This window comes from Mya arenaria, chromosome 7 (genome assembly GCF_026914265.1).
Source record: "Mya arenaria isolate MELC-2E11 chromosome 7, ASM2691426v1".
Lineage (NCBI taxonomy): Eukaryota > Metazoa > Mollusca > Bivalvia > Myida > Myidae > Mya > Mya arenaria.
The window spans coordinates 5,840,080-5,859,556 of record NC_069128.1 but is presented as its reverse complement, the minus strand read 5'-3'; the positions used below and the strand labels follow the sequence as shown (position 1 = coordinate 5,859,556).

General features: G+C 35.0%; 1 protein-coding gene across 2 annotated transcripts; it reads right to left on the bottom strand.

Annotated features, from left to right (window-relative positions):
* Positions 1-3,485: 3,485 nt before the first annotated feature.
* LOC128240524 (semaphorin-5A-like) lies at positions 3,486-18,360 on the bottom strand. Of its 2 annotated transcripts, XM_052957183.1 has the most exons (9): positions 18,245-18,360; positions 14,975-15,038; positions 12,980-13,115; positions 11,598-11,781; positions 10,776-10,946; positions 9,433-9,606; positions 9,054-9,181; positions 8,636-8,732; positions 3,486-5,169 (listed from the first exon to the last, which is right to left on the bottom strand). In XM_052957183.1, exons 2-9 carry the CDS (start codon positions 15,007-15,009, stop codon positions 4,967-4,969), a joined length of 1,128 nt encoding a protein of 375 aa, XP_052813143.1. In that variant the 5' UTR covers positions 15,010-15,038; positions 18,245-18,360; the 3' UTR covers positions 3,486-4,966. The 2 variants fall into 2 exon arrangements, with proteins under 2 accessions (XP_052813143.1, XP_052813144.1); XM_052957184.1 differs by lacking the exon at positions 14,975-15,038 and having other exon boundaries at positions 18,245-18,358.
* Between the last annotated feature and the right edge of the window lie 1,117 nt (positions 18,361-19,477).

Genomic DNA, 19,477 nt, shown 5'->3' with positions numbered 1-19,477 from the left:
GTGCATAAATCCTTTCATATAACAAATAACAATATAGATCACTGCATGACATGCGAATGTTTTTTGTACCATAAATACAGATGTTGTCATATTTGCATTATTGTTCTATATGTGTGTATAAAACAATACTATGTTCACCACAGGGACAAGCGCAGTGACCACAAGTCTCCGAATGCCCTATTCAAGGTATCAGGTTATGGCTAGACAAACACATACACAAGATGCACACAATATACAAAACAACATAGACAAACTACACCTACATCATAAAATAGTTTTTAATTGGTGTTGGGGTCAGTGATAAAGGTACTTGCCAATGTAATGTTTAAACTTGTAAAGACACGTTATACGCGACAATGTTTAAAATACTCTTTTAAATACTAGCTACATCCTTTCACTTTACAAATATTCGTAATGGATGTGTACAAGTACATCAAATTATTCTACTAAGCACTTGTCGTCTGTCTAAAATACTGAGCCAAATGAATGGCTTTTTCCGGTATGTAGGTTTCTCAATTCTAACCTAGCACTAAACATATATAATCACATTTGAATGACGAATGCTCTTGTCACATCAATACAATGATCGAAATGCTTCCAATCTTCACGATTAACTGAATATGACTGTAAATACAACTATTTTGTTTTACATTCTTGTTACAGACTGTCAGGGTCTGGCAAATGGCATCAACCAGAGACTGTCAGGATCCTTCTAAGGGTATCAAGGCGAGACTGTCAGGATCCGGCTAAGGGTATCAACCCGAGAATGTCAGGATTCGGCTAAGGTTATCAACCCGAGACTCAGGATCCGGTGAAGGGTATCAACCTCAGACTGTCAGGATCATTTGAAGGGTATCAACCTGAGACTGTTAGGATTTGGCTAAGGGTATCAACGTGATATTATTAGGATTGGCCAAGGGTATAACCTGAGACTGTTAGGACCCGGAGAATCGTATTTATCCGAGACTGTCAGGACCCGGCTTAGGTTATCAACCTGAGACTGTCAGGATCCGGCTAAGATTATCAACTTAAGACAGTCAGGACCCGGCTAAGGTTATCAACTTAAGACTGTAATGATCCGGCTAAGGTTCTCAACCAGAGACTATCAGGATCCGACTAAAGGTATAACCCTGAGACTGTTATGACTCAGAGAATGGTATGAACCTGAGACAGTCAGGACCCGGCTAAGGTTATCAACCAGAGACAGTCAGGACCCGGCTAAGGTTATCAACCATAGACAGTCAGGACCCGGCTAAGGTTATCAACCAGAGACAGTCAGGACCCGGCTAAGTTGAGACTGTCAGGATACGGCTAAGGTTATCAACCCGAGACTATCATGACCCGACTTAAGGTATGACCCTGAGACTGTTATGACCCAGAGAATGGTATGAAACTGAAACTCTCTGGACCCGGCTAAGGTTATCAATCTGAGACTGTCAGGATCCGGTTAGGGTATCAACCTGAGACTTTCAGGATCAGGTGAAGGGTATCAACCTGAGACTGTCAGGACCAGGGAAGGGTATCAACCTGAAACTGTCGGGATCCAGCTAAGGGTATGTCAGATAACAAGCAGATATGTGTTTTCTCATATTTAATGAAAATCAAAAGCAAAGCGTGAGTAGTAAAATCGAACACATTCAAGGTGACATTAAACAAAGAGGTATTTCAACCTTAAAACATTTTTGAGTAACATTGCGCAAATAAGCATCTTGAACCTTAAAACACTTCAAGTGACCTTAAACAATGAGGCTCTTAGGCCCTTAAACGTTCAAAGTATCATTAAACAAAGATGCATTTTGAACTTGAAAACTATCAAAGTGACTTTATTTAATAAGGCACTTATTGTCTAACAAAACACATATTTAAATCGACGTTTAAAACATTTCAAAATGACATTTAACAAATAGACATTTGAACCTTTAAACCTTTTTGAGTGACATTGCACAACTTTGCATTTTAAACCTTAAAACAGTCAAAGGCACTTAGAACTTTTAAACATTCAAAGTGACATTAAATGCAGAGGCACTTAAACCCTCGTTGCTTTGATCCATGGAAAGATAATCGGTGCTCTGATGTATGTGCATTCCTCAAATTTATGGAATACATGAAGACATATAATTCAATTTCAAGGTCAATTTTAATTGAAACGAAATGCAATTAATTAACACAAACTTTCACCAACGAAACAAGCATTAATGTGATAGAAAATAATTTCATCTTAGTTTAATATAACATAAATTCAAACACATCAAGTATTAGGAACATAACCATTCATAGTACGAAATAATAATAATAATAATAATAATAATAATAATAATAATAATAATAATAATAATAATAATAATAATAATAATAATAATAATAATAATATGCAAACTTCATGCTAGGTAAAGGAACATTTTCATACATATTTCAACACGATAATATTAATATGCACATTTCACGCTACTTAAAGGAACATTACCATTGAAATTACAACATGATGAAAATATTATGTACACTTCACGCCAACTTAAGCAAACATTTCCTTTCAAATTACAACATGAAATCAATACTATGTACACTTCACGTCCGTTAGAGGGACTCTCTCATAACTTGAAACAAAACTATATCCAGTAAATATATTGATATTATAAGTGACGTCACCATCATTAACTATCTACACCATTAATTCTATTGTTTAAATTAACTGCCTTTCGGCAATTGCAAATATTTTTCGATGTACGTAACATGTTGTAATATGTTCGGATTGCGAATCATCGAATATCAATATACATGTATATTAAAAAATGTTTATCTTGTTATTGTTATTAATGGGCCACCATGCCACAAAACAACTTAAATCAACTTGTCAGGAAGTGTTTATCTTGTCATTGTTATTAATAGGCCACCAGGCCACAAAACAACCTAAATCAACATGTAAGAAAGTATTTATCTTGTTATTGTTATTAATGGGCCACCAGGCCACAAAACAACTTAAATCAACATGTCAGGAAGTGTTTATTTTGTTATTGTTATTAATGGGCCACCAGGCCACAAAACAACTTAAATCAACATGTCAGGAAGTGTTTATCTTGTTATTGTTATTAATGGGCCACCAGGCCACAAAACAACTTAAATCAACATGTAAGAAAGTGTTTATCTTGTTATTGTTATCAATGGGCCACCTGGCCACAAAACAACCTAAATCAACATGTCAGGAAGTTTTTATCTTGTTATTGTTATTAATGGGTCACCAGACCACAAAACAATTAAATCAACATGTAAGAAAGTGTTTATCTTGTTATTGTTATTAATGGACCACCAGACCACAAAACAATTAAATCAACATGTCAGGAAGTGTTTATCTTGTTATTGTTATTAATGGGCCACCAGGCCACAAAACAACTTAAATCAACATGTAAGAAAGTGTTTATCTTGTTATTGTTATTAATGGGCCACCAGGCCACAAAACAACTTCAAACAACATGTCAGGAAGTGTTTATCTTGTTATTGTTATTAATGGGCCACCAGGCCACAAAAGAACTTAAATCAACATGTAAGAAATTGTTTATCTTGTTATTGTTATTAAATGTTTTATGCATTGTTGTCATTAGCGTTTCAATTTTGACGTTAAAAAGATATTTTGAAAGCTATTGTTACGTTATATGATAAACTGTTTTCGGTTGCGGTCGAGACGGTCAATTAACATAATAGGTGAGCAATAATCACTTTTTTAAATAAGAAGTATTACTTTACAGTTCTTGACAGAAATAATGAACTATTGGTGTTAATATAAGTGATGAAATGGTGAACATATGTCATGTTCGGTCTTCACATACTTTAATCAGCCGAACTGCGTTTATACCCCGATAATGACATTAATCCGGCAATTCATTCCTTAAAAAGACTCATATTATATTTTTGATATTAAATAGTGTAATAAATATCCAAAGCGAGTGACGAAACGTAAAAAAATTATATCGTTAAAAATGGCTGTGTTTTGGCGCTGTAAATTTGCAAATAAGTATTAATGCTGTAACTAGAATCTCACTTCCTGGTCATACAATACGATATCTAATAAAATTATTTACTATTTCGTATTGAATAAAGCGAGATTGTCTATATCCTAAAAACATTCTGCCGATGAATTGTGATAAATGATTACTAAAACAAGATTACCAATATAATAAAAAAACGATGCAAAATTTCTTCACCTGGATGTATTGGCCACACTAATTCAAATAATTTACCCGCGTGTTGCCTTTTGCAGTCTATGAGAGAGTTTCTAAATGACTTGTAAATTGTTTGAATCACTATCTTCACAAAACACGAACATGTTTGAGTTAGAAATCAATTTGCACATTCCATAGCGTTAGGAAAAGGCAGGTATGTTTATCTTAAATGCTTAAACTAGATGATTGTGTTTAAAACATAGCATCAAGTTCATAATTCAGAAACACTCTTTGAATGAATTCGCAAACCAAAATGAAATGCATCAAATACTACGATTAAATCTTAACTACTCAATCGTAGCATAATTGCTGACGTCTTCAACCTTCTGCCCCCTTGGAAGGAAAAGTAATAAAACCTGCGATTGTTCCGTGCATTCAGGCTACTGTACGTGCATCTTTTGTACCACCAGCCTCCTCCCCAGGTTCGGGCACAGTCCACGTCCCTTTCGTATGTTGAAAATGGCTGGTGGTTGATATCACCATAATCACCGGTGTTAGAGAGGAGATAGGAACCGGACAATGTATATCAGTATCATATCAATAATAGAAAGAGGTTTGAGTGTTGATTAACAATATGGTGATAATATAAACAACTAAACAAGTAGATATTTAAATGTTTACAAATTTGCGCTATAATATCCAACTGTATTAACACTACATTATAATGGAAGTGAGATAACAGATGTATTAATGAGATCAAATAATGGGCATATCATTACAATGATCTATCCAGACGTATTTGATCTAGCTGTCTACCACATCCTCCTATCAACTTCAATAATTAACGTACTTCCTGCTGAGTTGATCCTCCTATCAACGTTGAAGTTGTATTGGTCTGGTGGAGAAATATAAAAACCCGAGTACTCGTCGAATCCAGTTGTTCCTTTTGATGAATTCATGTCCATACGTAAGGTCATCTTAGCTCGGCTTGTTATGGAGTAAAGAAGACCCAGACCTGTGAACAAAATATTCATTTAAGTTAAGCCAATGCTATTAGGTTGTGTACACACTAATGATATTTAGGTATATACACGCTAATGATATTGAGGTACGTACACTTTAATGATATTGAGGTACGTACACTTTAATGATATTGAGTGTATGAAGTATGTACGCTCTAGTGATATTGAGATATGTACATACTTATGATATTGAAGCATGTACACACTAATGATATTGATGTATGCAAAAAACTAAGTTTATGAGGTATGTACACGCATATGATTTTGAAATATGTACACACTTATGATATTGAAGCATGTACACACTAATGATATAGATGTATGCAAAAAACTATGTTTATAAGGTATGTACACACTTATGATATTGAAGCATGTACACTATAATGATATTGAGGTATGTAAACTAAGCTTGTGAGGTATGTACACACTTATGATATTGAAGCATGTACACACTAATGATATTGAAATATGTACACACTAATGATTTTGAGGTATGTAAACTAAGTTTATGTGGTATGTACACACTTATGATATTGAAATATGTACACACTTATGATATTGAAGCATGTACACACTAATGATATTGAAATATGTACACACTAATGATTTTGAGGTATGTAAACTAAGTTTATGTGGTATGTACACACTTATGATATTGAAATATGTACACACTTATGATATTGAAGCATGTACACACTAATGATATTGAAATATGTACACACTAATGATTTTGAGGTATGTAAACTAAGTTTATGTGGTATGTACACACTTATGATATTGAAATATGTACACACTTTTGATATTGAAGCATGTACACACTAATGATATTGAAGCATGTGCACACTAATGATATTGTATGTAAACTAAGTTTATGAGGTATGTACACACTTATGATATTGAAATATGTACACACTTATGATATTGAAGCATGAGATTTTTGATCAGAAGAGCTGTGACTCTTAATAAGACGGGTTTTCGCAGAATGAGCTATGTCTCTAAATATCTGAGACGGTTTTGCTCGGAATGAGCTGCGTCTCCAAATGAGACGTTTGTCCTTGGAATGAGCTTTGTCTCGGAATGACGGCTTTTTCTCAGAATGAGCGATGACTCTGAATGAGGCGGTTTTGCTCGGAATGAACTGTGTGTCTGAATAAGACGGTTTTGCTCGGAATGAGCTGTGTGTCTGAATGAGACGGTTTTGCTCGGAATGAACTGTATCTCTCGTTTGGGCATTTCAACCATTCAAGCGATTTGGTGTGCTAAACATTTATAGTTCAATAATATAAATGTACATTAGTTAATAACGTGTATAAAACTAGCGTCATGTTGTGTTTGTAGACGATTTGAATGAACTTTTGATCTGATATATTCATCTTTTGAATTCAATTGCTTATACAAATATGTTGTGTTGTACTATTTGAACGTTTTTTGCAATTAACGATTTTACTGACCTCTTTCATAATCGTTTTTTACGTGCAATATTCACTTATAGCGATTCAATATTATGTGGTATAGAAATTCGCTGCAAATTACAAGCATAATTATTTATATATAAAAAATAATATGTTAAATATTCTATTGAGAGTATAATGTTAGAAAAAAATATACTTGCTTGCCCGGTATAGGCATTCCCTGTCCAGCCATTATTTTATGTTTTATAAGGTTAATGAATAAATAAATTATGTTTGTCTGAAAATATTTAAATAAAACATAAGTCAGTCTATTAATCACACAGCTATTGCCAATGTCTTTCAAACAAGTTCATCTACAAAGGCTTTAATCACACAGCTATTGCCCATGCCCTTCAAACCAGTTTATCTACAAAGGCTTTAATCACACAGCTATTGCCCATGCCCTTCAAACCAGTTCATCTACAAAGGCTTTAATCACACAGCTATTGCCCATGCCCTTCAAACAAGTTCATCTACAAAGGCTTCAATCACACAGCTATTGCCCATGTCCTTTAAACCAGTTCATCTACAAAGGCTTCAATCACACAGCTTTTGCCCATGCCCTTTAAACACGTTCATCTACAAAGGTTTCAATCACACAGCTATTGCCCATGCCCTTCAAACAAGTTCATCTACAAAGGTTTCAATCACACAGCTATTGCCCATGCCCTTCAAACAAGTTCATCTACAAAGGCTTCAATCACACAGCTATTGTCCATGCCCTTAAACACATTCATCTACAAAGGCTTCAATCACACAGCTATTGCCCATGCCCTTTAAACCAGTTCATCTACAAAGGCTTCAATCACACAGCTATTGCCCATGCCCTTCAAACACGTTCATCTACAAAGGCTTCAATCACACAGCTATTGCCCATGCCCTTTAAACAAGTTCATCTACAAAGGCTTCAATCACACAGCTATTGCCCATGCCCTTTAAACAAGTTCATCTACAAAGCTTCAATCACACAGCTATTGCCCACGCCCTTCAAACAAGTTCATCTACAAAGGCTTCAATCACACAGCTATTGCCGATGACCTTCAAACAAGTTCATCTACAAAGGCTTCACAAAGTGTGCCGCAATTGTAATCATGAAACCTGTGTGTATAATATGGATAACTTAGTACACACATTCCAAAAAAAAAACACAACCAGCGAATGTTTTTCTTTTCATGCAGAATAACTGATTTATTATCTGTGAACGACGTCTTATATTACATCACATATTTACTTTAGATTTTGATCGACTGAAAAGAGAAATACAGATGAATATGAAATGAGGTTCCATTATTGAACTCGATGTTGACCGAAGTCCTGAATTGAGTATTCTCAGAATACAATCGGCGGAGATCTTCCATTTCCCTTCGAAAACACAATCGGATGTAAATGAACGTTTCACAATATCAATATTCTTATTATTTAACAAAGTTGCAAGTAGATCGCGTAATAATATCAAGTTAGCAGTTTAACATACGAAATTTACTCTGAGGAATCTTCATCTTCATATACAATAAAACACTGCTCTGGGATTGAGTTTATAAGTGCTATAAAGAATACAAGTTAAAACACTACAAGTAATTAATATTATTAATTTTTTTCTAATTTTATGAGTGATTTATCAATACACATGTTTGAATATGAACTCACAACCTTGGTATATTCGCACAAAACCATTAAGCTCTAATTCTACAAGATGCCACATTTTCTCCACACTACACAGACAAAACAAGCAACGTAAAACTGAACTCACGATATCGTTATATTCGCACATTTCCACTCAAGATAACATGTAATTAGTTACTTCAACTCTCATCTCAAATTAAATATATGAAGGTAATCACCTTTCAACTTCCGTCAATTTGCTAGATGACTAAGAAAAAGTACATCATTAAATGTTACCTTGATTAATATGCAGATGTGTAGTTTATTTAATTTAAAGCGAGGACCGGCACTTAATTCGCTCTTGTGTATGGAGAATGTTCCTTTAAAACTTAACGTAAAAACTTACCCATCCAAAATTCACCATCCAGTGAGCCAAAACCCTGCTCGTACTCCACAAAACTCCTGTTGAATTCAATAGACCCATCGAATCGTCTTTGAAACACCTACAGATAGAAGTAAGAAGTCAATATTTAAAATCACCTTAATTACAGTCGGTTTTTATATTATAATTTCCGGCCTGAAACAGTATTATTTTTCGCTAGGTACGTTCTTTAAACAATATCATTCATTATCGTTTTATATTTCAAACATCTTAAAAACATCAGTCTATTATGCAATGGTCGAGTGCATTAAACAACATAAGCATTTTCTGTTGATGTCTTAAATACCTTAAACAACAGTATTCCTTAATATTTATAAAAAATGTATGGGACATATATCTTATGAGATTATCGCAATATTTATATAGACACCATCATACTAACCGTCCACCCACCACCATCGGTGTCCATATCGCAGTAAACATCCACTTCCTTGTGCGTGTTCCAGGGCGTGATTCTGTACACACCCGAACCGCGTGACAGGCCCAGTTTTAACACATCACTGCAGTCATCTGAGGAGTATATGATGCCAAAAATGTCTTTATCAAATAGTGAACTGTGATAATGCCACACATAAGAATCCAAGTCCGAGTCTTAGAATAGTATTATATTCAAGGCACATGTTTGGCATTTATTTTAACATTAACACATTTTGTCTACATTGCTAAAGTTATTGGTATAGGAACCATTGAAGCTTACACTATAAAGAAATACAGATAATCAACAAACGTGTCTTACATTTGAATAAACCAATGATTCTTACATTTGACACTTTGCTGCAAGTTGCATGGGTTTGTTTCAATGTCATGTCCCGGGCACACATTTCCACCATAAGCAGGAGCTGGATCGGAGCAGGATCGGTTTCTGGTCTCCACGCCGTCACCACAGGACCCAGAACAGGTGCTCCATGTCGACCACAAAGCCCATTGACCATCAACTGTAGGAAAAAACACAATGTTGCATTTTAGAAAGAAGTATTCATGCAATTATTTCTATGGATGGTGGAGTATGGACGATGTATACAATGTTATCGCAGGACACCTCAAAGTTGTTCTATTTCGTTCATTAAACCCATTAGCCATCAACAGAAACACTTAAGTTATGAAATAGTGTCAACTAATGAATCAATACATTTTGATGTTGACATGTGATCATTGTATCTTAGTGTATGTGTATGTGTGTGCGTTCGTAGGTTCGTGCATACGTGCGTGCCTACGTATGCATATTTTGGGTTGTGTGTTAAACAGGATATAACATATTCAATTTAAAATTCCACTGGTCTATTTTACCGCCTTTGTTTACACAATTATAGTCATTTGTTTGTATTTATAAACATGTTGTCATGGCGTAGTGGTTTTCGTCAAAGATTAAGTTCAAAGCTACAACTTAGCAAATGTTACCAATCAAAACTCCTCAGAAAAGTATTGAATGAGGTATTTATATGTGTAACGGTAGCGACCTCGACTATTTACAAAGACGACCACGGGCTGACATTAATTGTTACCGTAACGATGTCGTCAAGAAACAAAGAGGACCCGAGGCGGATCTAAACAGTGACCGTAACGACCAGTTACAAAGAGGACCAGGGGAAATCTTTACTGTGACGGTAACGATATCGTCCAGTAACATAGAGGACACGGACCGGATCTTTACTGTAACGGTAACGAAATAGTCCATTAACACAAAGGACCCGGGCGGGCTTTTAACTGTAACATTAACGATCTCGTCGTATACCACAGAGGCCCGGGCTGGGTCCTTATTGTAACGGTAATGATCTCGTCAAGTTATACAGAGGCCCGGGCCTGATCTTAACTGTAACGATTACGATTCCGTCCAGTTACACAAAGGACCCGGCCTGTATATTAACTGTAACGGTAACGACCTCGTCCAGTGACAGAGGACACGGGCCGGAGCTTAACTGAGACGTTAACGATCTTGTCCTATTTAACAATAGGAGATGTTCGTATGGATAGGTATACACTGATGTAGCTTCTCTCACAAATAAAATTAATAACCTATACATTTTATGTGTTTTAAATTATACCGAATTTTGGTAGTTACTATTGAGAGAATATGTATTTAATGAAGTTATCGCAACATACTTACATGGACAAAACTCGCGAATGACGCACTCCTCTGTTTCTGTATCGCCACCAATACAAATGCCATCAGTTAAAGGCGGAGGTACATTACATAACCTGTGTCTACTTATTCTGCCTCTGTCACATGACTGAGAACAGTCGGACCATGCAGACCAGTCACTCCAGGATATGTGAACTAGATATAGAAAAGTGAAAACCATATTAAACGTCAGTATTTAGAAATTATTTTTTAAAAAGTTAATAATTTGAATTGCCAGGCAATTAAAGGTCCGCATCAAAACGGTTTCGACGCCATTTCCTAACAGCTTGCCAGTCATCAAACGTGTCGTTGTCAGTTATGTGACGTGTCGTTTTCAGTCATATGACATATCGTAGTCGTATGTTTTTTGGCAGTAATGTTTTTCTTGTTAGCGGTCCTGGACATGATCATTTGTGCATACCTCATTCGTTTAAAACAATCGTTTACAAATCGCCAAATGTCTTGTGATGGCTAGAACAATTTTAGAAATGTAGAAACACCAACACGACTTAATTCTAACAGAAGCTGCAGATGAAGCTGAAACTTAGCATCATCTTATTAAACTCTACGATAGGTATATAAAATAAAGCTATGGCATGTAAACTTTTATTTCGAGTGAATTATACGACACAAAACATTGATCGTTGCACTGGTTATCAAACACAGTAATTGCATTTTTGATGAGCCTGTAAAATGTACTTATCAACATATTTGTTAACAATAATTACAGGTAGGCATTGTCCGAATATGTAATTGCTTTAAACACAGATAAACTTATCATTCTTACGTTAGCTATGAGTTACTTACGCCCCCTGATGGTGACCATAATACCGTCTTTTATTGTAGAACTCTGCTCATTAATGATGCCATAAACTTCGGTTGTTCTGCCTATGAGCTCTTCAACCTTGTTTTCCAGCGTGGTAACAAGAGATTCAAGATTGGAAACTCTCTTAGTTAATGTACCAAGATCTCCTTGTATTGCGTCCAATCTCTGAAACAAGAACAATACCCCTGTTAAATGAAGGTATGGAACTGTAAGATTGCTCATCTAAATCCTTACATTTGACTTTTTAAGTGCCTAGATACCGCTTGGGCAGGTGTTTATGGTATTTTCAACAAGCCTCACAAAAGTCAATTTAACCGGAAATATTTTGCCGAAAAAACGTTTTAAAAAACTATTTGCAACATTTCAATTGAAATGGCAGAGAAAATTTCATTTAAATTCTTAGTGAGAAAAATATCTGCAAACTGTCAAAGATTTGAAAATCCCGGATAGGAGTTTATGGGGTCATGAATTGCAAATTGTAAACAATTGTATGTGGCAGTTTTTATTTTTCATGTATTTGACTTAAAGGTTGCACAATGCATTCCATAGTGAGTCAACTTTATCGTCTGTGCTGGTGCTTGTATAGATCAGCTATACTTAGCACAGGTATATCATTCCTCTGCATGAGTTATTGTTTATCTGATAAAAAACCGCCAAAAAAGTGTCCATACCAGGGCATGGATTATTGCGGCATTAACTGATTTTGTAACGCACAATAGAATCAAAGCCGAAGTTAAAAAGAGGGAGGAGTTGTGTAATATAACAACATATTTATGATATGTCACAAAAACAAACTCTATATTTCAACGTATATATTTTTAACCATAGTGTAGCTCGCAGAAGCTATCGCCCTCGGACAATATCACGTGACAGGTCACTGAAACTACGTTATGACCTCAACACAAATATATGATGATATTCTATACCTAACGACATATTGTAGGTCTATAAAACTGTCGTCCTCGGTTTGTAACACTTGTCTTGTCCGTATAACTACATATTGACCTCAGCAGAAGAATATAAATTAGCAACACTTAAGTATTACCATTTAGTACGACTGTCAAGTATTACCATTTAGTATGACTGTTAAGTATTACCATTTAGTACGACTGTTAAGTATTACCATTTAGTACGATTGTCAAGTATTACCATTTAGTGCGACTGATAAGCTAGCGTCCACAGTCACTAACAGGAAAGCTAAAGTAAATATTGACCCCAATAGAAGAACATAGTTCAACATTATCTATCTACTGCTATCTCGATCTTCAGAGAAGCTAGTGTCTTGGGTTAATATCTCGGAAACAGCCAGAAAAACTACATATTGACCACAACAGAAGTATAGTATTGTAAAGTATAAACTTACCACCTCAACGTTGGACTGAAAGGCTTTCATCAGAGTCATTTGGCCTTCCAATATTGCCAGTGAATATCTGTCTTCACTAACACAGGTCGTTACCATCAACGCAATCATAACGATATTTGCACGTAACCATATCATTCTGTAAACATTACATAATATATAAAAAAAACATATTGTTTAAACAAGAACAGTATAAGTTGTTTAATGTGAATGAGTCCACATTTTAACAACTATTTCATGGTCTAAATACATAACGACTGCATTATAATGTACACAATTAATTTTGCTGCTTTATACTAAAGTGTACGATTATAAAATATGTTGCTTTTATAATCATGTTTTATTTCAAAAAACCAGCATCTCTCCTTTTACGTTAGATCGACCATATTGAAGTTGTTTGAGCGTTACAAATAAGTGTTTAATCCATATGTGCATAAATCCTTTCATATAACAAATAACAATATAGATCACTGCATGACATGCGAATGTTTTTTGTACCATAAATACAGATGTTGTCATATTTGCATTATTGTTCTATATGTGTGTATAAAACAATACTATGTTCACCACAGGGACAAGCGCAGTGACCACAAGTCTCCGAATGCCCTATTCAAGGTATCAGGTTATGGCTAGACAAACACATACACAAGATGCACACAATATACAAAACAACATAGACAAACTACACCTACATCATAAAATAGTTTTTAATTGGTGTTGGGGTCAGTGATAAAGGTACTTGCCAATGTAATGTTTAAACTTGTAAAGACACGTTATACGCGACAATGTTTAAAATACTCTTTTAAATACTAGCTACATCCTTTCACTTTACAAATATTCGTATAAGACAATGGTATGTATAAGTGGGCCGTGAGTGATTTGGATGGACTTTACAATAGCGTGTATAGTAGACTGGATAAAATAACTTAGGCGTCCCTACGAATAAGGCTTGGAAAACGTATACTATATATAACCCCTGGTTTCACAAGCTTTACGAACTAAGGAAACTCATTAATTACATGGTTGACTGTTGAATATGGTCCTTAATTACACAAACAATACAAAATAATGAAACGTTTTTGTTACCTTGGTTCGCTGTTGCTTAAAAGGCACATGGATTCATAAACATTACAGATTAAGCAGACTTCTATGTTAACTTGGTTGACTGTAATACGGCCCTTAGTTAAACAAACATTACAAACTAAGCAGATTTAGCTGTTACCTGCGTTCAATGTAATACGCCCCCTGGTTTTACAACTAAACAGAATTCTCTGTTACTTTGGTTGGCTGTAATACGGCGCCTGGTTTCACAAACATTCCAACTAAGCAAACTTCTCTGTTACCTTGGTTGGCTGTAATACGGCGCCTGGTTTCACAAACATTCCAACTAAGCAAACTTCTCTGTTACCTTGGTTGGCTGTAATACGGCCCCTGGTTTCACAAACATTCCAACTAAGCAAACTTCTCTGTTACTTTGGTTGGCTGTAACACGGCCCTTGGTTTCACAAACATTCCAACTAAGCAAACTTCTCTGTTACCTTGGTTGGCTGTAACACGGCCCTTGGTTTCACAAACATTCCAACTAAGCAAACTTCTCTGTTACCTTGGTTGGCTGTAACACGGCCCTTGGTTTCACAAACATTCCAACTAAACAGAATTCTCTGTTACCTTGGTTGGCTGTAACACGGCCCCTGGTTTCACAAACATTCCAACTAAGCAAACTTCTCTGTTACCTTGGTTGGCTGTTATACGGCCCCTGGTTTCACAAACATTCCAACTAAGCAAACTTCTCTGTTACCTTGGTTGGCTGTAACACGGCCCTTGGTTTCACAAACATTACAAACTTAGCAGACTTCTCTTTTACCTTTGTTAGCTGTAATACGGCCCCTGGTTTCACATTTATTACAAACAAAGCACAAATCTATGTTACCTGGGTTGACTTTTGAATATGGCCCATGGTTTCACAAACTATATAAGCAAAGTAAAACTATCTTTTACCTGGTTTGACTGTTGAATACAGGCACTTGTTCCATAAGCGTTACTAAGCAGATTATCTGTTACACTGTGAAACAAAACAAATATCAGATGCAGAAGTTAATCTCTATACGGATTTGACAACACAAAATATAAAGACAATTTGAAATATAATCAATATAAACGACGTTAACATAGCTACCATTTTGGAACCAAATTTATCTGATAAATGCAGGGCAAAATAATTCACGAAGAAGCATCAGCAGCGCTCAATAAAATGAAACTGAATAATAATCCTGGACTTGATGGTCATACAGTCCTTTTGGGCTTTAGTTGGAAATCTTATTATTAATTCTTTTAACGAAAGATATGAAAACGGCGAATTATTTTTTACTTAAAAAGAAGGAGTTTTTTCGCTGTTGTATAAAAAGGCTGATCCCGAAAACCTTGATAATTGGGTTCCATTATTCCTTTTAAATATCGACTAGGAGCGAGTTGCAAAGATTTTAGCGAAACGTATGTAATTAGTCCTACCAAAAATTATAAGTTTTGATCAGCAAGGTTATATCAAGAACAGAAATATAGGTTTCAATATACGACTTATAAATGATTTCATTGATTATACTGATCTTATACTGATCTTTATAACAAAAGGGGGGCGATTCCATTTTTAGACTTCGACACAGTAGAATAGTCTTTTATGGTCGACATATTGAATAAATTCGGCTTTGGGGACTCGTTTATTAGATGGGTTAAGACTCTTTTTGGCAAAATAACGTCCAAAATAGCAAACAATGGATGGATATCAGACTCATTTTATTTACGACAGGGCTGCTCTCTTTCTGCTCTTCTTTTTTGTTGAAGTTGTATCAATTTAACTGAAACAATGTGAAACATATGATGGTATAAAACTAAAAGAAGACAACATTAAAGTTACCCAACTTGCAGACGATACTACTTTATTTCTTAAAAACCATTTAGAAAAAACCTGTTTATTGTTTTAGAATTATTGATACCTTTGTAGCACATTCAGGTCTTAAACTTAACAAGATGAAAACGCTAGGTTTCTGGATAGGTACATCGAAAAATCAACCCGTCACTCTGATACAAGGTGTACAATTTACTACAAAACATGTTAAATATCTTGGGGTCTACTTTGGAAATACTAAAATGAATGTGTAAACCTTAGTTGGACCGACAAAAATCGAAAAGTTTAAGCAGCTAATTAACACTTGGAGTGAACAAAAACTTACAGACTTTGGAAAAATAACGGTTATAAAACCCTACTTTTTCCCAAGCCTGTTTACTTAGCTCAAAATAGTGTAACTTCCGATAACATTTCATTTTCAAGATAATTAATTCAATTCAAAGATCCTCGAGCTTTTCCGGAACGGAAAAAGAGATTAAATCAAACGTAAGACAGTTGTTGGTAACAAGCTTGAAGGTAGTCTAGATATGCCAGATTTCAAGTTATTGTCTAAAACCAGGACAATAAATTTTGAAATATTTTAAAAACAAAACGAATTGAATCGCTGAATGTTATATGTGAAAACATTCTATACCAGCTAGCTGGAAAAAAAATATTGTTTAATCAAATGAATCATCAAATTCTATAGTTAACACCAAGCTAGAAATAAAGTTTCATAATAAACATCTAACCGAAATGACAAATAAAGAAATTTACCAGCTTTTTATTAGCTTTTGAAAAACCCGCCGTCTTCAAGAAAAAGTAGAATGGAAATCATAATATTTTATTAATTATAAATGTATTGTTGACAATAAAGTCAAACAGTTCAAAATTAAACTGTTACATAATCTTGTGACAACGAATCTGAATTAATTCACTTGGAAATCGAGAGACTGTCCTTGATGCATATATTGTATTGTATTGAGCCAAATTTTGATACTGTATTTATGAAACATACTTAATCAGTGATAGGAGAGCAAAAAACATTGATATTTTGAGTATTTTATTTTATGATTTGCTTGCTTTACATATGTTCTTAAAGAAAAGAAATGTGAATGTTTGGTTTCTGAATGAGTTTATTAACAACAATAAACACATTATTTAACAATATATTGAAGATATGTATATTCATCTCAGTTCTATTGATCAGTATATATGTATAGCTGTACGATTGTGTATTCTTCTAAAGAAATAAACGGACTGTATGTAATTGCAGTTCCAAAGAAAAAAAAAGATTTTCTGTTACCTGGCTTGACTTGGATAAGCGATTGGCTTCACACACATTACAAACTCAGCAGACTGCTCTGTTACCTGGGTTCACTGTTGCTATTACTGACTTATTTAATAGTTGTATTTCATGCTGGAATTTGTACCACCGTCCTAATATCTTGAAACGCTAGCCCCGTGTACTATTAGAGCTACATTAAGGTTATTTGTGATACATATTATTATGTAAAAACAAATGTTTCAAATAATTATAAATACAATCAAACAAACAAATGGTAGTATACCACCAGCCAAAGCAACATCACATAATGCATATATTTGAAAACTGCTAGTGCAAAGTTATGATTCATTGTCATTCTACATTGAAAAGTGTTTACAGTATTTCACGACCTTAATAATCAATAGCAAAACACTTTCATTTGTGTTATACTTGTTTCCTTTCGTCTCGAAATGAATGTTTCGTTTTATTAACAGTAACATAGAGATGACATGTATCATGTCTTATCTCGTGGTCAAGACATACTCGTTCCCACGACTAAGCATGTCGTAGCGACGATTTCGGGATGACTGTAAGTCCAGGAAAACCGTGGCCACACCAAAATAGGTTGTTAAATCGAGTAGTTTAAACTTATTTAGTTTTTCAACGACTGTGAAACAAGCTATAGCAACTTATATTAACCACTCTCGTTGGTTCGATGTTGCACGAGAGTATGGTATTATGTTGTTGGATAAACCAATCGAACCCGGGTCGCCTAGGTGAGAAGCGAGTGCACTAACCAATGTGCGTACCGGACAACCAGTCGTTGTCACGACGTAACTTATTCATGTTCACGAGTTATATACCTGGAAACAATAAAGAAAGCTTTGGTGAAGAGTAAGGAATTCGTGGCTACGAAATAGATACTTTGTGGCCACGAGATAAAAAAAGTTGTCTAAACGAGACAGAATATTGTGACAGCGAGATAAATCTAATTCGAACATGTCACCTCTTTGCCACCGTATATTTGCCATGTATATATAATAAACGCATCGTTTTTAACAAAATATATGCATACTTATGCATATGTTATAAAAATACATTTATAAATAAATTAGCATACCTTATATTAGTGGAAATGATTAATATGCTTTTAGTTTATCCAGTTCCGCACTTTTCAAAACGGCTCAGCAAGCAAACATCCGCGTTTCTGATAGCTAGGGTGCCAGCACTTTTATATAAGCAGCTATTTCGAGCATCAGCCCACGTTTGTTTACATTGTAAATGCCGCATTTCTTGCACACTGCAGCAGATTGTAGAATGTTTATCTACAATACACATTTTAGGATGTTGAGTAACACTGTTATTCAGTTCTACGGTTAAACCAGGGACTAGCTGAAATTCAGCAAGAGCTTATCAGCATTGGAAATCATTATTTATTCAACGGTAAATTCTGAAAGACTTTATGCTCAGAATCTTGATCATCACAATAAGGGTCTTCGTCGATCTTATCTTGTTTGAGCCTTGTTATTTTCTTTTAATTCTTTGGACACAGTTTTATGTTGTTAAATTTAAGTACGTATTATTTTGATGCACTAAATTTTGACAGTATATTTCTTTTATCTCAGAATCAACCTTCAATCATGTCATATAAGACTCACATTAGAACAGATCTCAATTGAAAACTGCTCTGCTAAAAATATAATGGTTTTCTTAATAAGCAATATGGTAGCGAGTTTAGCCATACAACCCCGAAAGTAAGTATTAATAACGGCAAACTGTTCTTTTGTCAGAAGTTTGTGACAGTGCAGCTTTAAACAGAAAATATATGACTCCTTTTGTTTCATAGTCTATAAAGAGCCAAAGTTTTTGCTTTATCTTATTTTAAAATTTAATATACCTGTTTAATCTAGTCTGCATTTCTTTAACCATATCATAGATAAAAAAACTGACTTGACTGTTGATTTTGATAGCGAATACCCGGGTTCATGCCGTGGCGCCATAGTAAAAGCAAACTCCACAGCCGAACGGTATAATTGCCGCTGTATATCCAAAAAAAAAAAACAGTTACATGCTGTGACGCAATATTTAAGGCAAGTTCAAGAACGAGACATTATAAGTTCCGCTGTATACCCAAAAACCAGGTTACATACTGTGGCGCAATATTTGAAGCAAGCTCCATAACGAGACATTAGAAGTGCCGCTATATACTCAAATATTTGGTTACATATTTCGTTTCCAAATATATGTTCCCCGACAGCGAGATTTCCCAGCGGTTTAGGTGTGGTGAAAGAAAATCTTCTTACATAGGGAAATGTCGTCGTGATGAATCGTGGATAGTCCTTAGAGGTTGAGA